The sequence below is a fragment of the Sceloporus occidentalis genome, unplaced genomic scaffold, assembly GCF_023333645.1.
Source record: "Sceloporus occidentalis isolate IW3139 unplaced genomic scaffold, rSceOcc1.0.p SCAF_1, whole genome shotgun sequence".
NCBI lineage: Eukaryota > Metazoa > Chordata > Lepidosauria > Squamata > Phrynosomatidae > Sceloporus > Sceloporus occidentalis.
This window is the reverse complement of record NW_028316981.1, coordinates 252540566-252564769: the sequence shown is the minus strand read 5'-3', so window position 1 is coordinate 252564769 and position 24204 is coordinate 252540566. Positions and strand designations below refer to the sequence as shown.

At 40.6% G+C, this 24204-nt stretch overlaps 1 protein-coding gene across 1 annotated transcript in view; it reads right to left on the bottom strand.

The window, feature by feature from the left end:
- DTWD2 (DTW motif tRNA-uridine aminocarboxypropyltransferase 2) overlaps positions 1–23901 on the bottom strand; it is a 111417-nt gene extending 87516 nt beyond the window's left edge. The window contains exon 1 of the mRNA XM_089491887.1: positions 23666–23901. Within this exon, the coding sequence (XP_089348013.1) occupies positions 23666–23847 (182 nt within the window). The 5' untranslated portion in view covers positions 23848–23901. The remainder of the gene's footprint in view (positions 1–23665) is intronic.
- Between the last annotated feature and the right edge of the window lie 303 nt (positions 23902–24204).

The window sequence follows — 24204 nt, the reverse complement described above, 5'->3', positions numbered from 1 at the left end:
ATAACTCAAATGGTATAACTCAAATAAATGACAAAAATAAGCTGTGATACTCAACATATACAGTGCACCTGCATCATATGCGGACACATTATACACTGCTTTCAGCATATACTGAAAGCAGCTACAGAAGTGGTGCCGTGCGCCAGAAGCAGTAATGGCACTTCTAATGGGGCTCAGGCATACGTGGAATTTCTTTTACGCGGGGGTTCAGAATAGATCCCCGCGTAAAAGAAGGAACCACTGTAGAAATATCAGATTACTCTGTTGAACCATCTTTACTAGTCCAGTACAATTCATCCATATTTGAAGGAAGTCTTATTGTGTTTAATGGGCTTACACCAAGGTAAGACAGATATTCTACAATACTTGTGCACAAAGTGTAACTTGCAGAGACAACTGCCCTAGATGTAAAGATACCCTTCTACTGTCTCTTTTACATATTTCTAAATGTAAATGATTTGCCTTCTCATCAAAACATCCAAAAGGACATTCAGTGATATTTTAGCAAGGCTAATGAAATCTATGCTTAATATTGTACTAATACTGGATGCAAGCTACAGGAAAAGAGATTCCACCTCAACATTAGGAGGAACTTCCTGACTGCAAGAGCTGTTAGACAGTGGAACACACTCCCATGGAGGGTGGTGGAGTCTCCTTCTCTGGAGGTCTTTAAGCAGAGGCTGGATGCCCATCTGTCAGGGATGCTTTGATTGTGAGTTCCTGCATGGCAGGGGATTGGACTGGATAGCCCTGGTGGTCTCTTCCAACTCTATTATTCTATGATACTACCTCACTCATAAACACCACAGTCTATCAATATGTAATCATACCTCGAGTTCTTAACAAAAATTGTTCAATTCCAAGGATTAGAGATTGATCTATACTTTTATTTTATTGTTTATTGGGGTGGAAGTTCAAGTGAAGCAAGGACGGTGAATGTACCCATGTTTATAATTCGCTTCTATAGGGAACATATGGTCTGAATTTCTTTCATTTTGGGGAACACAGCCAAAGCTTAATTGTTCCTATAAAAAAAACACCAACAACACCAGACGGGGGGTTCCTCTCTCTTTCTCTTCAAGGAATCAAATTGGAATGCATCTCTTACGTTTACTAAGTGTAGAAATTAATGTACCAGAGAGGTCCATTAATGTGCCCATGCTTTCAGTACTTTGGGGTAAGGTTGTTCTGTGGTTCAAATTTCCTTTGAGGAAGAGTATAGCTCCAACTATAACATTCATCTTTAAACTGAAGTTATTTTCCACCCTTTTTGGGATTTTCCATTCTTTTTGAAAGTAGTCCTGGATAATACTCTATTTTCCTTGAAGAGATCTATGGATTGCTCTTTTAGGCTCTTCCTGATTCTCTGTACTCTGGGTGCACAGAAAACCTGTTAGATGTTACTGTATTTACAAACATCATAGTGCACTGGTGTACTGCTCAAAGTTTTCCTTTGGGAAACTCACTATAGGATAGGAGAATTCCATCAAATTTAGTCTTACTGGGAAGTGGTATTAGGAAAACCACAATTTTAATCTCTTAACTTTTTTACATTGTCTGCTTGAGTAAAAGGTAGCAATAGGAACCTTAAATTTCTGAAAATGGAAGGATTCAGAGGGAGAACTGCATCATGAGTCAATAGAGCAGTAAATAAAAAGATAAGCAAAAATGGGGGGGGGGGGGGTTTGACAGGATCCACCTTTTTCTTTCCTTTAAGGAAGATAATTTTGAAGCTTGTCACCAAGCACAACTACATAATGGCCTGAGCCATCACATAAATACATGAATATAAGAAATTCATTGATAGATCACACCAAGGCCCTTTTTATACAACACATTTATAATACTATGATTTCACTTTGACTGCCATAGCAACATCATACAGAGACCTGGGATTTGTAGTTTAAGGAGTGGCACTTCTCAGACTGAGAGCTCTAGTCTCTCTGTAGGATTACACAGAACCTGCAGGATTACACAGGATGATGCCATGGCTGTCAAAGCAGAATCATAAATGGTATAATTGTACAGTGTGAAAGGGCTCTGTACACTGACTTTGAACACTATAAGTAGCAAACCTTACAGCTATTTCAATTTTACAAGGCATCTGTTGACAATGCAGGCTTAATTCAAAATTTACTTCAAAGCTTACTAACAGAGAAACTTTAATCAAGGCATTTAACATTTGAAAGAACTTAACTGTATCTGCAAGTTTCAATAAATGGATAGAAGAAGAAGAATCGTAATGGATCTTCTTTTTAAATAATTAAACTTCAATTAGGGTTTCTTCCAAAACAGTTGTGTATATCTGAATCAGTATTGTGCATCTAAGCCAAAACTAACCTCTGTGGACAGAGGCACATTTTATTATCTTCACGGAAACTGGTATAATAAAGAAAAGCTGAATATGTCTTTTCAGGTAGCATCAAATGAACAGAAGTTGATAAATTATAGAACAGAAGATGCTACTAAAAACTTTTTTATCCAGTCTGCATATGAGGAATAGCTACATAACTGTTACCTCCTCCTACTGTGAGCACTGAATTCACATAATGTTTCTGGTAGAGAACTCTCAGTAACATATTACCCTCTAGTGGTATGGGTTGTCCTTATTCTTCTGTAACATCTCCCCTTGGAAAAGTTGTGTGAATTTTCCATGGAGGAAACTTGACAAGAGCAGTTTCAGATACAGAATTAGATAGATATCAGTTCATTTTGTGCTTCTCCTAATGTCAGTGAAAATTGTTTAAAGTACTTTCATTCTTTCCTCAAAGAGAGACTTCTTAATACACAAGTGTGTGTGTGAAAGAATGATTTGAGAATCCCATATGTTGCTCTCCAACACAAAATTAGCCAATTAGATAGCAGGCAACTGGATACTTAAAGATACAGTTCACTAAAAAAAAGAAAGCAGTTTGCAATCCCAACTCTGTATTTATGAAAAATAAGGTTTCTAATCCAGAACTGAGTACTGTTGTACTTTTATATTTTAAGGCTATGGGGGAATACTCCTACTTAAGAGCAAACATCATTGAACTCAGATGGCCTTCCTATGCTGAGAACTGCAGTCCAACAGCATCTGTGCTGTATCTTTAAGGAGCAGGAGAGGTAATAATTTAGGTGGTATATTTTTTCTTTTTTGTAAAAGATAGAGAATATTGGGAAAAACTTGCTTAATTTAGTAAGTAAAACTACTGTGAGAAAGCCAGGGACAGGAAAAAAATTGTTATACTTATTTATAGTACACATGGAACACATCTGTTTTAAGATGGTAGAAAATCTTGTACTCAATACAAAGAGGTGTGTGTGTATGTTACATACTGAATCTGTACAGTCTAAAAAAAGAATAAATCTGCTTGCCTGATGGAAAAATAACCCATAGAAATTTACCTTTTCTGTGGGATTTAATTTATATTCAATTTAAAGACTGTTTCATTATTCATAAGCTATTCATGTGGTACAAAACTATTTAAATATTATACAATCCAAACAAGAAAATCATGGCACCAAACATAAATTAAGGTACAACAGCAGTATGACCAATAAAATTAAGAATATAAAATCAAGAGGTCTAAATGGCATGGGAAAAATAGAGAGGTTTTCATTCGTCAGTGAAAAAGAAATATACTGTACCAGGGAAACATTCTTCTGAAGGGAGTTCTAGAACTGGGACATTAATCCAGAGAAAACCTTACTGTGGATATCACACATTCACTTACCTCATTACAGTGGGGGGGGGGGCTGTAGAAAGGCATCCAAAAATGATTTTAATAAAACAGATCTGTTTGGATAAAGGTATTCCTTGAGGTACCAACAGGGGTTGACTTTCTTTTTGTAAATAGGCATTTTGCATCTCCAATAAGAGATGCTGTTAAAGCACATCAATAATGTGCTAAATTGACTTTGTAATGTACTGCACCATTAGTTCCCTTCATCGTCATTCCTCAGGGCAAGGTTGCACAGAGCCTGCCATGAAGGTTTTATGCATGTATCTATGTTCCATCTCATTACCACATTTAAACTGTCTTGCAAATACAAAACTCCCTCACACACCTTAAAATAGGATACAACCATTTGTCCTACAAAATCAGTACTTACAAGTAGCAGCAACAATAAAACTGCCATAGCAGCTGTTAGCATTCTAGCTCTCAACTAGCTTACTTAAGCAAATGAGCCATGCACAGTTCTCTGGAAACAATAATGGCATCATACTGATATAACACATTGGAAAGTATCTTTGGGGACACCACAGAAAAGGTCCTGCTCCACGTTGCAGCTGTCCCAATACTGTAAACTTATACACAATTACCTGGGAGTAAGTACCATTAAACACCAATATTATATGTGCATCTATTCTGAATTAAAACTCTAAGCTATGGGAATGCTAAAATATACTTTGAGGGATGCTGGTCCCTGGCCATGAAAGCCCTTAATTATCAAAACGTAATGGGAAGCAAGTGTTATTAGGCCACCAGCTGCTATTTCAAATGAGTTAACAATCAATTCCTGAGACAAGAATGGATCTGTTTACCTTTGAAAAGCACTGGCAGCTCTAGGAGTTTCACTGCAATGTAATGCTGTCAGTTCCAAGCCTCATAACTAGGGACATGAACTTGTGGCTGCATCCACACTGCAGAAATAATCCAGGTTGGTACCTCTTTAACTACCATGGCTCAATGCTATGGAATTCTGGGAAATTATAGTTTTGTGAGACATGTAGCCTTCTCTGTCAGAATGTTCTGGGGCAACAACAAACTACAGTTCCCAGACTGTATAGCATTGAGTCATGGCAATTAAAGTGGTATCAACCTGGATTATTTCTACAGTGCTGAAGCATCGTGTGTTAGTTTATTGCATACAATGACAGTTAAAAACAATGTAAAACTCACTCACAGCAGGTCTATTGAAATGAATGGGTTTATTAATCACAAGTAACTTGATTTCACTGATTTCAAGGTGCACTGAGATTTTAAGCTTGAGAAAAAACATAATACAGGCACAATGTGTTTAGAATTGTATTAATGTTCCCTATTACCAACTGTTTTTGCTGTCTGATCCTGGATGATACTATTGCCTCTTCTGAAATGTTGAAGGATCCAATTTTGAAACAGTTAGTACAATTATCTTTCAATACATATATTGCTGAGCATTTTTAACAAGGGGAATCTGTTTTCTACATGTCAGTTATTATTTTTATATAGATCAAATGCACACTTCATTATTAAATAAATAAACAAATAAAGCACACCTTTTAAGGACTCCTAACTTACTGTCAAGAAGGGAATAATAACTTTCACATGTTATAAAGCAAATTCTGAAATTATGCAGGTCTAAATGCATAGTATTATAAAAACAGATTATAAAGCATGCATTTACAAACAAAAATTAAAAACTAAAATAACTGAAATATTGCGTTAGATTTTTTAACTATATAAAGTTTTGTGTTTTTGAAAGTCTAGACTATTGCATTCACTTTCTACAATATTTTATACAATACAAAATGTTTATTTTTCAGAATATTAACATCATACATTGGCTGCAATGTCTTTCAAATAAATTAAAATGAAAAGCAGTAAGCATTCCTGTAACACATTTATGTGTAAGTAAATAGTTTTAAAGAGAATATGGGGGGTTTTCTACCAATCTCGTTTAGTGCAAAAATATTCATTACTAAAATACACTACTGCCCTCTGCAGTCCATTTAAGACTACATGCTCCATCTTCAAAAAGAATTCACAGATTTTTCAAAAAAAAAATTATCCACGGTGCACTTATTAAACTAAAATTTACAGTAATTATGTCATTCAAATACATATCACACGCAGTTCAAAACGTCTGGCTTAGTTTTATCTTTTCACTATGGTAGAAGGCAGGAAGAGAAAAATGATCAAAAGGAAAACAAATGGTGAACTGACAGTGACAGATCTGTAGTGGACAATTGTAGCAAACTAATTTGGGAAGTTATTCAAATGTTATGCATGACACTTGTTTCTAACCTGAATATGAAGATGAGCATCTTCAGCTGTTTCCCTCATTTCCCCATCTATACATGAGATATATAAAAGCCTCAACATAGGCTATGCAAAAGCAGCTAGCAAAGATATTACAAGTGGTGTGGAGAAGGATGACAGAACAAAAGTCTTCTGTTTACTGTTTGATGCTCAAGAACTTTTCAATTCAGCCAGATATGGCTTGGGTTCACAGTATCTGAAGGGCCATATCTCTCTTTATGAGCCCATTAGAGATCTAAAATAATCTGGAGAGATCTTTATCTCACCACCTTCACAGGCTCACTAGGTGGGGCCAAGGGAGACAGCCTTCTCAGTAACTGCTCCCAGACTCTGGAACTCCCTGGAAAGGACAGGATGGCCCCAACCTTGCTCTTCTTCCAATGCAGGTCAAATAATGTCTGTGCCATCAGGCTTTTACCAACTAACTTTGTTGTTGTTGCTACTGTTGTTGTTGGGTGCATTCAAATAATTCCTGACTTATGGCGACCACAAGGTGAACCTATCATGGAGTTTTCTTGGCAAATTTCTTCAGAGGGGATTTGCCATTGCCACCCTCTAAGGCAGAGAGTGTGACTTGCCCAAGGTTACCCAATGGGGTTTTTACATGATCAAGGTGGGATTTGATCCCTGGTCTCCAAAGTCATAGTCCAAAATTGAAACCACTAAGTCACACTGGCTCTCACCAATTAACTAGGGTAGTAACTTTAATGGTTAGCAGTTTGTGGATGAGAAAGAGGCACAGTAAAGTTCACTCAGCTATGGCAGGTCTCTTCTCTTAAGCACCCCCCCCCCCCCGCAATCACACTGTTCAGCTGCTGCAACATCCAGCTCTATTCCTATAGCTTCATGCACTACACTGAAGGTGATATTCTTACTGCATATTTAATTTAGGGACAGAGGTAAAACTTAGCTCCTGTCAACTGATTTGTAAATAGCCATAGAGGGAGCTGGAAAGGCTGAAAACAGGGTTTTGGCAATGAGGGAGATGCACCATAGGCCCATCAGAGGGAAATTTACACTTCATGGCCCATGATCTGCTAATGATTAAAGCTACAAGAGCCCTGTCCTGTATTTACTCTTGCAACTCTAGTTGTAAAGGAGAATGTGAGCTACAGTAGATACAGCAGACTTTTAAATTCATACTGTGTAACCATATTTGAGAGAGCCAGTGTGGTGTAGTGGTTTGAACATTGGACTAGGACTCTAGAGAGCAGGCTTTGAATCCCTGGTGACCTTGGGCAAGGCACACTCTCTCAGTCTCAGAGGATGGCAACGGCAATGCCCCACTGAAGAAATTTATCAAGAAAACCCCATGATAGCATCACCATAAGTTGGAAATTACTTGAAGGCACTCAACAACCACCATATTTGAGCCTACCTTCCTCTATGTCATCAGCAATCCACTGCACAAGAAAGGGAAAGCAAAACATGGATGTTAAATTAAAGGTTACTGCATAGCCCAGCCCAGGAGTTCTGGCAGTGAGATTAGAGAGATTTAAAGGAAACAGCCACAAGCCCGAGAATATTTTAAAGAAAAAACAACAACAATAAGAATAAAAATGAAACAAAAACCCAAAGAGAATTCCAATGACATATAGAAGAAGGAATTTTTTTAAAAAAACTAATTATAGAAAAAGGTGGAAGGAAAGAAAGGGCAGGTACCAGCAAGTAACACAGACTCCTGCTCCAGACACAACCAGAATTGGTAAGGCTCAGATGGGAAACTACTATGGACCTGGGAATCAGTTTTCTGCCACTGAATATCTCCAGGAATTGCATGAACTGCCAAAAACAACCAAAAAGAAAACAAAAGAAAACAAAACAGGACGTGACCAAAACTCCACTTCAAATTGGGGGGGGGGGGGGGGGGACCACTCTATTTTTAAATAGTGCGGCCCCCAATCAACCTTTTTAAAAGTTGAATTGTCTCTCCTTGAGGTTTCACCCTTTTTGAGGTTCTAAAAAAATGGCTTCTGGGGAATCTGGGGAGATTGCCACACTGGGGTCATTTCCACAACTAGTGCACTTGTGCAATAAATGGGAACATTGTGAAATTGTGCTCTTCTGTCCCATGCAGTTTTGCAGTTATGATAATATACCAAGGTGTAGGCATGTGAGAGGAATATGTTTAGTTCTGTGCAGCTTCTATTTCCTGCAAGTGATTGTTAGGAAACATAATTACACACATGCACTTTTGAGCAGGAAGTCCTAACGACAGCATAGCGTTATTTGCTTCCACATTTGCACATTCTCAAAAATGAAGTGATATTGGGTTCTTATTCACAGGAGTTTATCATTAATGAAGGTCGCGGCATGATCTCAACATGATATGATAATCTTCACTCAATAACATTTTAATGTTGCTACTGTTCCACATTTTACCCCAGTATGATCATCTCCTGGGTCAAGGTCTGCAAAAACAGCCTTGAGGACCCATATGTGGCATCAGGGCTGCAGTCTGCCCACTTCCACAATACAGAGACTGATCTGACTGCATACAATAATAAACTGGGGAAAGAGAAACACTTTGCCACCACTGCTTTGCTGTACTTAAAAGAGAAATCTGTCCTAACAAAGGAAAGCCTATTACTTTTTGAGCCAGCCTGTTTCTCTATAGGAGAGCACAGACCATCAGTTTGTATCATTACTGCTGAAGGGCTTAGACATTTTCCTAATGTCTAGTTGCAATCACCATATTCTGCTCCACCTTCTATGTGACAACCCTTCAGACGTTTGATGATAGCTATTATGTTGCTTCTTATTCTTTTCTCCAAGCTAAACACACACACACACCACCTTCAGAATCCTCTACTCTTAAAGCTTGATTGAAATGGGACTTCACAATTTACAAAGAATTATATACTTTCAGCAGAAAGGGCACATCCGGCTTTAAGCGTGCAGTCATTTTCATTATCTTATAAAGACCTGAGCTACCAAAGTGTATAATTAACCTGCTGTTCTATTTAAAAAGCTAACAAGGCAGTTCACTGTTTAGAGGTATGCTTGTTATGAGTCCAACTTCAGAAACGATCCATGAAAAACAGCACTGTATGTCCACCAGATCAAAGGCCTATCTTCCTAAATGAAATGAAAAGCAATGCACTATATTTACAAGTTTTCTGTGTGAATTCATTGTCTGGATGCAGTAATGGGTTCAAATGCAGGTCTATAAAAAAATAGAAGATGGAAATTATGTTGGTCAGTAGGCAATCTTAAGTGGTTTTAAGATCACAGCCTCTTCTGGATAGGGTTGCACTCCCTCTAAAAGATCAGTTTGGGGCTATTCTTGGATCCACCATTGCTTCTCAAAGACAGGGTCGCTGCTGTGGACATGAGTCCCTTTGCTTAGTTCTGAGTGGTGTGCCAGAGGTTCATGCCTTAATTACCTCCCAATTAGACTACTACAATACACTGCACATGGGCTGCCCTTGAAAAGTGCATAATGTAGCAACAAGACTATTTTCAGGTTTGCATATTAGTGACCATATAACATTGATCTTATAAGAACTGCACTGGTTTCCTAATTGCTTCCAATCTCAGTTCAAAGTGCTTGTTTTGACCTACAAGGCCTTAATTAACTTGGGCCCAGGATGTCTGAAAGACCGCATCCCCCACCATGAGTCTTTTCAAAATTTGTGATCTTCAGCTCAGGCCGCATGTTCCACTACCATACAAGTCTAGGTTGGTGCGTACAGAAGACAGGGCTTTCTTTGCAGCAACACTTTATGCATTTCTTCTGTCTTTCACTGGAGATTATAAATTCATTAATCCCAAAATATCAAGAAAGGATGCAGCCCTTGAATCTCTTGCCCTGCATCTACAGTATTTGCCAAGCTTCTTCCTCCATCTGCTTTTGCAAGTGGGAACACCTCTGCTCCACAACTGGTAAGAAAGAAGGATGAGAAATGTATTCAGAACAATAGTACACAAAGCGCCCTGCATTTTTTTTGTCAAGGTGCTTGATCTTTTAAAATAGCAAGTACCATCTCTGGAACTGGATGAGAAGGTTCTTTCAACCAGCACAGATTTTGTTTGGATGGTTAAAGTCTAAACAACCATCCAGAATGCCACGCAAGTATTTTTGTGAACTCCACAACATTTCAGACTTATTTTCCCCTCACTTCCTAATTATCATACACAAATGCACACATGCCTAAACTGAAAACTAAGAGGCTGTGCAGACTGCCCCTAAAGGGTGGCCTGCAGCTTCCTCCAGCTGCACCGGATCAGCAATTGCACACCACGGCCCCAATCTGGCCTTTCCAGGGCACAAAAAGGAGCCACAAAAAGCAGCTCCCTTTTGCACCCTGGAAAGGGCATGATAGTCACGGTGCTGTGGCTTTAAGTTGGTCCTTTGATGCTGCGTCATGTGGATGCAGTGCCAGTGCAGCCACACGCCCCTCAACCCTAGCATGTGATGAGGGTGGCATCATGGCAGCCTCCCATCCACACAGGGGCTGCCATGATGATGTCACACATGCGCCATGTCCAAACAGCGCGTGAGTAACATCTTTGCGCTGTCCCAGGCCACTTATGGCGGCCTGGCAATGGCGCGAGAAGAAGCTCCGAAATGGAGTTCCTTCTGAGTGTGCGCCTCATTCCCAAAGCCACCAAACAGCTACGGGAACGACGCCAGGGAGAAAGGGTCCAAGTGGTCCCTTTCTCCCATGGCTCTGGCTCTTGGGGTGTCCAGGGGCATGAAGCCCCAAGGACACCCCTTTTCCAGGCCACGGGGAAGCAGCATTTTGCCGCTTCTTCATGGCCTGGAGAAGCACAGGATTGGGGCCTCTGGGCTGCTGGTATGGCTGCTCAGGTCCCAATCATCCGGGGAAAGGGGTGGGTGCAGGCCACCCCAAAGGGGCGGTCTGTACCGTACCATTATATTCCATTCAACAAAATCAGCTTCCCATGTCTCCAGCCCCTAAAAGGCACTTAAGGCATATTTGTGTGACTTAGTAAAAATGAACTATATCAGATATTTTACATTGTTCTGTGATCCATAACAAAAAGCTGAATGGTTTCTCCATCAGTATTTTGAAGTATTTATCACACTACTCTTAGACCACACTTTATTACTATAGTTGGCTCAGTGTCCTATATTCCTATCTTGCAGTCAGTATCTGCAAAAAACTTTAGGGACTTGACAGAACCAATTAAGATTAAAAGATATCAAGCGTGTTGTAAATGGTTGTGGAACCAGACATTTTTGGTCAAGGAAAAGTAACAGTGAGTTACCATTATTAAGATTAACATATCAAGATAATGATAAACTTTTATGCCAATTAATTAAAACTTTCCAAGAAGCAAAACCAAACAAGCTTGCACAAATGAAACCAAAAGGGAATTAGTGTCAAATATATCTTGCTTATTTTTTGCTAAGGGTACAAACTAAACTGATGAAAGAGACTTCAAATAATTCTAATACAGTATTACTAGTATTTTTTCACCTTCATGATTTAATGAACAGTGGTTGGAATAAACAGCCTTCATTTGTAAGCCGTTCTTGGGTACATGATCAGTAGTGTTCTTTTTCTTCTGCAATAATATATGGTATGTACTGCTGAAAGGCAAAAAGTTAATGGTCCTTTTCTAAAATAGGTCATCTTGTAAGTGAATATTTTCTATTATTAATACAGCTTATGATGTTCCTTCCCAATTTCAGTCTAAGCTGAAATGTCCTTCTTCTCTCAGTCACAGACAATAAAACCACAGTCCTCAAGGCATGCAGCTAAAATAATTACAGAAGACAGCACTGATCAGAAAGGTAGTGACATTAATTAACAAGATTAGTCACTCCTACAATCAGAGGCTTCTGTTATTCTCATCAGTCAAGGGATGTGGTCATCCAGTGATGTCTAATGTTTTTATTTTTTTTTCTTAATGGCAGTAGAACAAAATATGTAGCTGCCAAGCTGAATGGACATGAGATAAATGATCTGAAAAGATCACAGCTTATCATGCAATAACCAATTCATAATTAACCCCTAAAACCACCTAATTCAATATACTACCCACATTCTGAACCAGTCTCCTAGCAATGATTCCTGTAGAATATCATTCAGTGGGATTGCAATACAGTGGGCCCTTCCCTTACGCAGGGGATCCATTCCACACATACACACACCACATAAGGGGAATTTTGCATATGCTCAAGCCCCATTTAAATGAACGGGACTTGTGCATGTGGCAGCGTGGTGGCGCAGCAGCACATGGGTGCTCTGCCATTACCCCTTCTGTGCCATCATTACACCCTTCTTTTGGAGGGTATGCTGAAAGCCACATAAGGCGCACTCGCATATAATGCAGGCGCACTGTACAAATATGCTGATTCAGATTTTTTTGGTGTCAAAAAATTAGCCTGGCAAAAATATACAAGTAATATAGTTCTAGTAATCAAAATATTGGCAACATCCCTACTTGTAAAATGTATACCAAATAAATCAGATGGTATGTGAAATCAATTTCTCCAATTAAAATTTTGATAAGGCAGTTCCTCAAATTCTCTCCCAGCCTATCAACACTGCATTGCACTCTTGCATGAAAAACACACATTTTCTATACAATTGCTTAAAGATAAGTTCTAGGGCCATGGTGGCAAAACTAGGGCACACATGCTCTCTCTGGCATGTGAAGCCATTTCTGAGGGCACACAGAGAAACAGGAGGGCAGGGGGAGAGTAGGAATAGGTGCATGACTGGGAAAAAGCATAATAAAAATTTGACATTCACAAGAAGCTACAATGTGAAAGAAAGCTACTTTTAAATGTTAGATGGTACTTAACACCAGATAAACTGGTGAAAATGAAAAATAATATGTCAGATAAATGTTGGAAATGTAAAATTAAAGGTACTTTTTAAAATCTCTGGTGGCACTGTGAAACCACTAGGAAATTTTGGAAACAAATTCACATACAAATAATAAAGACTCTACAGATTAGTTTCCCAATGGAGACATACACTTATTTACTGGATATGCTGCACCCATTAGACTCTGAAAATGAGAAGAAATTCTGGAGAATTTCAAAAAAGTCTGAAAATACCATCAGAAAAAGATTGGCTTATAAAAATATATGAAATGGCTGAAATGGACAAACTAACAATTATGCTGGATAATAAATAACTAGGGCCTGTTACAGACTGGCAAAATAAAGCTGCTTCGGGTCTCTTTGGAGGTATGCTGTTTAAACAATGCATGGCTCCTACGAGTCTGGAGGCTGTGCCAAAGCCACACTCCATTCCTAAGCACTGGAGTGCAGCTTTGGTGCAGCTTCTGGATTCTTAGGATGCATGCATCATTTAAACAATTTAATTTATATACCGCCTTTCCAATACATTAAGGCGGTTTACAAAAATGCATAAACAATTACATAACAAATTCATGACTAAAAATTAATCTCTTTACCTTAACTAAATACAGTTAAATTAATCAAAATACAGTTAAATTCTTTTTCAGTAAGATTCTTTTTCAGTAAAAAGGTAGATGGAACAGGAATATTTAAGGATTGGAGGACAATAGAGATAAAATCTAGATCCTAATTCAGGACAGATTTGGAACTGGTTTAGTTATTTTTTCATGGTGGGGGTTTACCAGTTTCTTTTGGTATTAGAAAGATAGATGTTAATGTACATAGATGTGTACATGTTTATGTATAGAGCATATTTATAATTTTATTTCAAATCAAATCAATTGATATATTGGTATTTAGTGTAATTGATTATTATTTCTCATTTTCCTTTTTGGTGTCTTCTATTCAGAGAAGTAAATTAATATTTTGATGATAAGGATATGCTAGAACTTTATGTAGTACTGTATATCATTTATTATGACGTTTAACTAATGATCAACAAGCAGTAATTTTGTATGATTACATATGATTTTATTGGATTGTCAAAAGAGAGAGAGAGAGAGAGAGAGAGAATGCAACTAGCCAATCTCTGGATTTCATTTTCCTACCATAGTACATAAAAATCAAGTAGCCCTCTTGTTATAAGTCCCATCACTCCTCGCCACTGGTAGGCTGGCTAAGCCTACTGAAAAATGCCATCTTGCAACAACTAGAAGGCCACAGTCATAGCAGAATGAAAAACAAAACATGACATTTGTTTTCTAATTATTGTTTTGCTCTTTTTGTTGAATTATGGGATTGGCGGGGTAGTAAGTGGATTAAATCAATCTCTCTAGTTTCCTTAATTTTATATAAGGATTGGGCCCTTCATACCTGCCGGTGTTTGGTTCCAGAAACCCCATGTGGAAACCAAAATCCATAGAGGTTCAAGTCCCATGATACACAATGACATAGCAAAATGATATCCCTTATATAAAATGGCCAAATCAAGATTTGCTTTGTGTGTGTGTATGTGTGTGTGTGTCCCCAAGTCATGGACGGTTGAATCCATGGATGGAATCCATGGATGAATTTTTTAATTGTCTGCTTTACCTCATATGACTTTGTGCAGACAGTCTTTTTTGGTCTCACTTTTTCAAATGGGTTATTATTATTATTATTATTTATATAGTGCTGTAGATTTGCACAGCGCTGTACATAAAAGCAATAAATATAAAAGAGTAAACCTGGCTATGGCGTATAATCTAAGAAATAATAGGATAATACATATAAAATACATAGCAATACAGGAAATGGTTCAATAAAACAGGCAACAAAAAAGAACATCAAATAGTGAATGATAATCACGCAGTACCTGGGAATGCTTATCTGAACAGGATGATCTTCAGCTCCGTTTTGAAGCTGGTTAGGGAAGTAATGGCCCTTGCTTGTGGGGGAAGAAGGTTCCAGGAGTGAGGGGCAGCAAGTGAAAAGGGGCAAATCCGAGATGGGGCAGAGGAAATCCTGGGCTGGGACAGCCGACCTTGACTACCAGAACGGAGGGCCCTAGTGGGAAGGTGAGGAGAAAGAAGGTCTGATAAATAAGGAGGGGCATGCCCATGGAGAGCTTTAAACGTCGACAGCAGGAGCTTATACTGAATGGGGAAAGGGAGGGGGAGCCAATGAAGTGATGCCAACAAAGGAGAGATATGGTCAGAGCGGTGGGTGGATGTGATAATGCGTGCAGCTGAATGCTGGACAGAGATTAAAGGATGGAGGTGAGAAAGAGGAAGCCCAGCCAGGAGGATGTTACAGTAATCAAGTCATGAGATCACTAGGGCATGGACCAGGATCTTGGCAGTAGAGGAGGAGAGATATGGTCAGATTTTGGCAATATTGTATAAAAAGAATCTACAAGCCTTGGCTGTGGTCTGGATCTGAGGGATACACAACAGAGAAGAATCAAAGATAAAATGAAGACTGCGGGCTTGCTGGACTGGTTGAATAGAAATGTTGTCCACAGAGTCAGAAAAGGAGTGTTGAAGGGCGGACTTAGGAGGAAAGACAAGAAGCTCCGTCTTGGACATGTTGAGCTTCAAATGCTGATGGCACATCCATTGTAAGACAGCTGTGAGACAAGACGAAACTTGCTGTTCAAGCCTTGGAGAAAAGTCAGGGGTGGAAAGATATAACTGGGTGTCATCGGCGTACAGATGGTAGGAAAAACCAAAAGAGCTAATGAGTTTACCTAAGGACAGTGTGTAGAGAGAAAACAGAAGGGGACTCAGAACAGAGCCCTGGGGAACTCCAACAGATAATTGGATTGTAAGCCTGTGGGCAGGGAACTGTCTGTTATCCCCTCTATTGTAAACCGCTCGGATTCCCAGTGATTGGGCGGTATATAAATAAAACCTATTATTATTATTATTATTATTATTATTATTAGGGAACAGAGGTCGAAGTCTGACCACCAGTGACCACTGCAAAAGATCGTCCTGACAAATAAGATCTAAACCAGTCAAGAACAGAGTCTGAGAACCCAAGGTCAGAAAGTATATCAACTAGAAGACAGTGATCAACGGTGTCAAAGGCTGCAGACAAATCAAGAAGGATGCGAACAGAGTAAAGGCCCACAAAAGGTCATTTGAGATCTTAGTGAGAGCTGTCTCTGTAGAAAGCTGTGGGCGGAAACCAGACTCAAAGGGATCGACAATGGAGTTGGCTTCACGAAACTCAAGACAGCGAGAATAAACAACCCGTTCCAAAACCTTAGAAAGGAAAGAAGAGAAATCAGACGATAGCTAGACAAAGAGGAAGGGTCAAGAGAAGGTTTTTTTAGAATTGGGGAAATGAGAGCTTGTTTAAAATCCGAAGGGAAAGAGCCTGTAGAGAGAGAGAGATTGAAGATATGGAGAAGTGAGGGCAGAAAAGAGGGAGCTATAGAAATTAGAAGACAAGTAGGAATTGGATCAAGAGAACAGGTAGCAGGTTTGGAAGAGTTCAGAAGTGAAGAGAGTTCATCCAAAGAAGCAGGAGGAAACACAGAAAAATTTTTAGGCGAGGGCGATAGAAGATTATGAGCAGAAGAAGAATCTGGGGTACTATCTCAGAGCGAATAGTGGTAATCTTTGAGATGAAGTAATTAGCAAAGTCATTAGGAGAGAATGATGAAGAGACAGGGGGAAAGGGAGGTTTAAGCAAAGTATGAAATCTGTTTGTGTTTATGAAAGGAAGAAAATTACTGTCTGCAATGCTATATCTGTAAGTAAAAAAAAAACACCTTGCCACTGTTTGTGCAGAGGTGGAGGTTTCAGATGAATGTGGAAAGCGAAGATTTGCAAAGAAATGCTTTGTGCTAAACAGCTATGAAATGAGTGAACAGTGAAGTCTGATAAACCAGAGGCATTTTGATATAAAATATTATTCCACAATCCCTTTATGACCTGTGAACTTTTCATCCTAATCATGGTAGCACTTTGTCTGTGCCTCAGAGATATGGCCATCCTTGACATTTTTCCTCATGTCAGTCATGACCATCTCACCAGAAGAGATTTATTAAATTTAACTTTTGAGATTTGTCAGTCAAAGAGAGAAAGAAAAGTCTTTGAAATAGCGCATTCATAATTCACGAAGAAAGGCTTCCTTGGCTTAGAGAGAATTAATGCACCGACTAATGTGTTAGATGGCGAGAATAAGCTTTGCAAGTTATGAGGGATTTTTTAGTCCCCACTAATTAAGTCCCTAATGGATATGTTTACAAGACATCACTGCTTTTTAGAAGTAAGCTTTTCAGAAGATAGGTCTACTTTGTCAATCTTGTGCTGGACAGGGTAAAATTATGCAAACATACTGTTTTCAGTGCTTTCTTTAACATTCCATAATTTGACAATGATAAACACTACAAGATAATACTTGGTGTTTCTTCTGAGACAAATTTACTGTAATTATTCAACAGATAGATCTCTGTCACTGGACAGTTCTATGAAAGCACTTGTCATTTTAAGATGTTCTGGTGATTTTTTGAGTAATATTATTTAAAAGTTCTTAGTTTTTAAAAGCTCTCCTAGACATCATGTTTACTATGTAACAAATATCCCTCCATGGTTATTCATTTATATCTTCTCTTTGAGGTAACCATGCAAATAGCATTGACAACATTAATTGTATCCCCTATCCCTGACAAATTTCCAAGATTTTTTCCCCAAACATCGGAATTATTGGGTTGCTCTGATTAACCATCACCCTTCTCTGGCCACACTTCTTTTCTTTTTAAAATCAGGTTGTGGAATCCTGTCTCAAAAGAAGGAGAAGGAAGATAAATAAGTGTGGTCAGGAGAAGTGGGATCTAGAAGGAGAATGAGTACAAGGGGAAAAGAAGAAAGGGAAAGGAGGGCAAACAAGAAGATAAATGGAATCAGAAGAACTGAAGAAACAGGGGAGGAGAGAGACAACGTAAGATAGAAGAGGTGGGAGAAGATGCAACAAGAAAATGTAGGGAGAAGGAAAAACAGAGGAAAAGGAGGAGGGGGATGAAGAGAGAGAGAGAGCGCACGCAAAGAGAAGACAGTAGCCAAGAGGGGAGGAGGGGGAAATGACAAGAAACGGAGAGAGAGAAACAAGACTAGGTAGCAAAGGGAAATAGGAGTGTATCAGGAGTAGTGGGAGGAGGAAAACAATACAGGAAGCCAGGTAGAGAAGCATGAAAAACATGAGGGGAAAAAAGAGAAAAATCAAAATGTAGAAGATTTTATATTGGGTTTCTGCCATTCCTCCCATCATTTAGTGGACAACTATCTGCCATCTTCAGTTGCTCTCCCAAATGTCTCTAGGGTCCATGGAGATTATCACACACAGGCGGGATAGGGATGGGGTCACTCCCCCATCCTTATCCCATCCATGACAGTGATCACACGAAAGCCTTTCATAATGTACTGCTGATCCTGTCATTATCCTGTCATTGAAGCAGCATTGCATTAACATGAACTCTCATTAATGCAAAATGCCGGGCAATGCCACTTGAATGACGAGACAATGACAGGATCAGTGCAGCATAATTCTAAATGCTTTCGCATGATCGCTGTCACTCATATTTTCTGGATGGGATAATGTCCAGATAAGCATGATGTTTGAAAGTCCTTCCCATATTTGCACAGAAAGGACAGGACAGGACAGGGATGGGACAATGTGGTCCTATCCCCCATCCCCCGAGTGATAATCTCCCATGCCTTTGCAAATCTGCAGGTAGCTACAAGTTGGGCATTCTGCCTTACAATACACTGATACATCCATTGGGCCACAGGAGGCAGGTTAGGGACCCCTTGCTTCCACCTACATGGAAGGGAAAGCTTGTTGGAGATTTTAAGATTTTATGTGGTACCTTCCTATCCAGGTTCAAGATTAATCCAGCTCTGAATGCTACTTGGGGGGATACATTAGGGCTAATATCATAGCCCAAACCAAACAGCACTTTTAACTGCCAGGCCATGGCCTATGGGACCCTGGGGATTTTAGTGTGATGGGGTACTAGAGCTTTCTGCCTGATAATTCTCAATATCTCTCCCTAAACTGCAAATGCCATGTTTCCAAAAGATGGAACCACAGCAGTTGCAGTGTAAATAAAGTGGTAAAACTGTAGTGTGAAAGATACCTGTGTTATAGTAATCCAAATGAGATGCAACTGATGCATGTATCACATGAATCCTGCGGTCTGTAGTGTGGTGAGACGTTGGAGTACTCTGACTGAGAATCATAAATGTTCCTTCCTAAACTGCCAACCCCAGGATTCCATAGGATGAAACCATGACAGTTAAAGTGAAATAATAGCACTATCATTGTTTACTGTGAAAGGGCCTAAGATCTGACATCACCAGCAACTGGTGCAAGGAATATTGCCAGCCTCAGTTTTGTAAGACATTCTGCCAGCAGGCAAAGGAATTTTTTGTTCAGTCAGACCTTTGGTCCATATACTGACATGTTTTGCTGTAAGTGGTTTTAACTCCATATTGATTTTAATTGTGTTTTGTCTTCTCTTTATGTTGTTTGCCGTATATTGCCTTACATTTAATTGGATGATGGTGGTGATGATTAGGTGCCTTGAGTACCATTGAGTAGAAAGACAAATTACAAATTAAACAAACAATTCAAAGTAAATATGTTGTGGCATCTCAAAAATTAACAAGTTTTATTTGGCATAAAACTTCATGAACTCTGACTATTTCATCAGATACATCAGAGACGGTACCGGGCCCCCCAGAGGCCCCCTGCCGCCCTCGGAGCCCTCCTGGAGGGCCCCGGAGACGGCACCGGGCCCCCTAGAGGCCCTCTGACGCCCTCGGAGCCCTCCTGGAGGGCCCTGGAGACGGCAGCTGGCCTCCTAGAGGCCTGCCGCCGCCGCCGCCACGGCAGCCGCCCGTCACGGCTTTTTGCCGCTCTGGGCGCTGCCATTTTGGGCGAAAAAATGGCGGCGCCCATAGCCCCAGAGGCCGCTATGGGCACCGCCATTTTTTCGCCCAAAATGGCGGCGAAGTCTCGTGCGACCTCGCCACCATTTTGCCGCCCAAAATGGCGGCGCCCAGAGCGGCGAAAAGCCGTGACAGGCGGCCGCCGTGGCGGCGGCAGTGGCAGCAACAGCAGCCAGGGGCCGGTCGCCAGGCCTTCGCGGGCCGCATCCGGCCCACGGGCTGGAGGTTGCCGACCCCTGACCTAAAGAGTCAAAAATCTTCAAGAACACCAAAATGAGACTAAGCTTGTTCATTGGCCAGAGACTGCTGAGGGAAAGGTTGCAAAAGGGGCATAGCTGATCCTGATCAGGAGCATTCAGTACTGCAATATTTTTGCAGGTCTCACTTGTAGATGTTCCAAATGAGATACAGAATGCCTTGCTAAAGTGGGTTTCATGTAAGAGGCAAAATAGGCAGAATTTGCCATGGTACATTTGGATATTTTTGACACCAATCCCAATTCTAAATAGATTTTAATAATGAAGAATCTTTCCCCACTCCTTAAATGTGTCATATCTATCACTATTCTATTGTGCTAAACAGTCTCGAATCATAACAATCCAAAGTTTTGATTACTAAAACTATTAAAGCACATATGCTGCAGGAAAAAAGGAACTTGCAATGTAAAGCTGTTCAAGCACTGTATATACTTGTTGGTCACTAGATGGCAATACAGTATCACTCATGCATGTCCGGTAGCTATCATATGCCTTCAAAAGTGCACATTTTACGCAAGGCTAAGTGCATTCATCTTTTACACTTTATTGAAAAGCCATCATTTCCAAACTTAATAAACAAATAGATTATAGGGTTGGCTACTTTTGCTCTGGAAAACACTCTTTGCTATTCCTGGGTTTTGAAGAACAGGTCTTAGACAAATCCCTCACATTGACAACTCAATTAAATCCTGTCATGATGATTGGAAACTGTCTTCACAACTGCTTAAATTAATCTGCATAGTTATTAAAATGCCAAGGCACAGAGGAATATTCATCTTTATCACTCAAAAATATGATCAGTAAAATACATGTATTAATAACCTGAGACTCCAAGTAACTATGCTTTCAGTTCTGATGAAGAAAAAAAAGTGAAATGCATAAGCCTCATGCCTGATGACTTTACCCATAGGTATTTCATATACATGCACTCGCACATTGAAGGCAATGGTCACTTCCAGCATCCAGTGTCTTTGCACACTGTAAAACATACATGACTGCTCATCTCACACATGGGACTTGTAGATTAGTTGGCACAGAATGGAAATGTTCCCTTTGGCAGAGAAACGGAAACAGAAATGAGCTCTAAGACCAAAACAATTAGAAGATTTACCAGAAATTACTGATTCCAGTGGAACTTTTCTGTAAAGTGTTACAGAATTACTGCTAGGAATGCAAACTGTGGCTAGGACTTTCCATGGGGTAGTTTTGTTTATGTGTTGCAACAAGAAACAAACTCTTGTGGTATCTTAAAGAATAAACAAGTTTTATTTAGCCAAACTACAGGAAATGAGATTCCACCTAAACATCAGGAAAAACTCCCTGATCGTAAGAGTTGTTTGATAGTGGAATACACTGCCTCAGAGTGTACAAATGCATCTGAGGAAGTAGACTGTAGTCTATGAAAGCGCATGCTGCCAATTTCTTTCTTTCAGTGAGTCTCAAAGGGGCTACAAGATCAATCTACATATTGATTCTACAGACTTAACATGGCTGTATCTTTGAATTCAAGATTTACTCAGAGTAAGCTTTAGCAGACTGCTGGGGCCCACCAGACACACCTGATAAAGTGTGCTGCTTCAGAACCATGGTCCACTAATGGTCCTGCCATGTGTAACTGCTGCTTGTTGTTGCTGCTGTTGTTGTTGTGTGCCCTTAAGTTGCTTCGGATTTACAGTGACCCTAAGGCGACTCTATCACAAGGCTTTCTTTGTAGGTTTCTTCAAAAGAGGATTGTCATTGCCATCCCCTGAGGCTGAGAGAGTGTGACTTGCCCAAGGCCACCCAGTAGGTTTCCATGACTGAGCTGCTATTTGAACCCTGGTCTCCAGAGTCAAAGTCCAACACTCAAACCATTACACCACATGGCCCTCTGCGGTAACTGCTGTGCTTATATTTGGGAATGGGGGATGATGGGGTGCTCTGTCCAACTGGTGATTCTAGGAAGGAAAAAAATGATGTTATCATCAGCCACCAGGGATAATGAAATGTCTGGAGGATGAAATTATGAACTGCAAGTTACCAAGGTCGTTTTTGTGGGAAGCTGACGCTTGGTTTGTGTTGCGGGGGAGAGAATCAGGGGCAAGGCCTGGGAAGACACAGTGCTTTGAAGTGCGGACAAAATGGAAGGAAGCTTTTTGTAAATGGTGAGATGTTTGGACTCTTAAATATAACGTCCCTTGGAACACCCCTTCAGTCCTGACAACGATTATGTACTGCCATCAGGGTGACCAGTCATCCTCCTTTTCCATGAAACGCCCTGCATTTCAACCGTCTGTCTAGGAGGAATTCCAAAATGTCCTCCATTTTGAGCATGAGTTTGTGCTAAAAAGTGTTTTTAGCTTTTATTTGGTAATGCCCGCCATTTGTCTTGAACGTCCTATACTTTGTGGTGCATGTCCTCCTTTGCGTCTAGGACATCCGGTCACCCTGACTGATTGCTGAACAAAGCTTTTCAGCAGGTTTGTTTATGCCAGTGCTTCTCAACCTTCCTAATGCCGCGACCCTTTCATACAGTTCCTCATGTTGTGGTGACCCCCAAAATTATTTCCTAAGACCATCAGAAATATGTGAAAGGATTGTTTGACCCCCAAAGGGCTTGCGACCCACAGGCTGATTTACACTGCAGAAATAATGCAGTTTGGTACCACTGTAACTGCCATGGCTCCATCCTACAGAATCCTGGGGTCTGTAGTTTTGTGAGGCACCACCAGCACTCTTTAGAAGAGAAGGCGAAAGACCTTGTAAAACTGTAAATCCCAGGATTTGAGGATAAAGCTACAGCAGTTAGGCCCAAAACACACTGCAGGAATAATCAAGTTTGAGACTGCTTTAAAAAGCCCTGGCTCAGTACTACTCTGGAGACCTGAGTTCGAATCCTGGCTCGGCCATGGAAGACCCCAGGGTTGACTTTGGGCAGGTCACACTCTCTCAGCCTCAGGAGGAGGCAATTCTGATGAAGAAACCTGCCAAGAAAATGCCATTAGAGACTCCTGTTAGGTGCGTCACCATAAATCAGAAACAACTTGAAGACATACAACAACAACAACAACAACACAAGGGTGGGTTTTGTGGGGGGGGTTTCCCCCTACTTTTGGAGAACCCACACGGTTTTTAGGACTCTTCCCACACACTCCTCCAGAGAAGAAAGAAGGACGGAAAGATATCCAATGAATATACATTTTTATATGTGTGTAAATGTTCAGTTCAACGTAACCGATGAAAATGTGATTTATAGTTTGCTTTGTTCAAAATGCTATAAAAGCTTTGTTCTCTTTGAACTCGAGGTCCCAGAATTTGGAATAAGAATTTCCTCTGGGAACAATGCCGCAGATAAATAAACTGTATGTTTCCTTTCCCATCGACTCCTTGGGTGTCCCTGCTGAATTCTGGGTTTAAGATAATCAATAATAACAACAGCTCTGGTGCCACAACGAACTACACTTCCCAGAATTCCACAGCACTAAGCGGATTTCTGCAGGCAAAAAAAGGAAATAAAATGGCCGAATTGGCGGCGCTGCAGTTCCACCCGTCCGCCGGCAGAGGGCGCGCGGCACGCAGTCCCCTGCGGAGCGTCACGTGACCAGCTGGGAGCGCGGCCCTGCCTGCCTGACTCACCCGCAGCGGCTGCATTCTGGCCTCCTGGCGCTGAGTTCCACGGGGAGCTCCCAGAGGCCCTCGCAGCCTTCGCTCTCCGGCTCTGAGGGACCGCTGGCCCTGGCAGTGCCTCTATGGCCCGCCTTCTCCTCCTCCTCCTCTCGCTCTCTTGCCGCGCCCGCTGCTGGCCTTTCTTCCTCCATGGCTTCCTATGCTAGCGGGGATTACTGAGAAGGGCGCTAGGACCCAGCAGACAACCTGTCGGGATGGACAGAAAGTAGACGCCTATCAGGCAACAACCCCTCCCTCTCTCTATGCCGCGTCACGTGATGGAACGTGGCTCCGCCTTCTTCCTCAAGCGTAGCCAATCAGAATGCGACGTGAAGAGACATGGGGGGCTGTACTCAAACTGCAGAAATAATAATCCATAAACAGATAAAGGAATTTTCCATAAGATGATACAATACTAAATACAAATACTATTGTCCCCTATATTATTATTACTATTATTATCATCATTTATTTATATAGTGCCAACCATCTACATCAGTGGTTCTCAA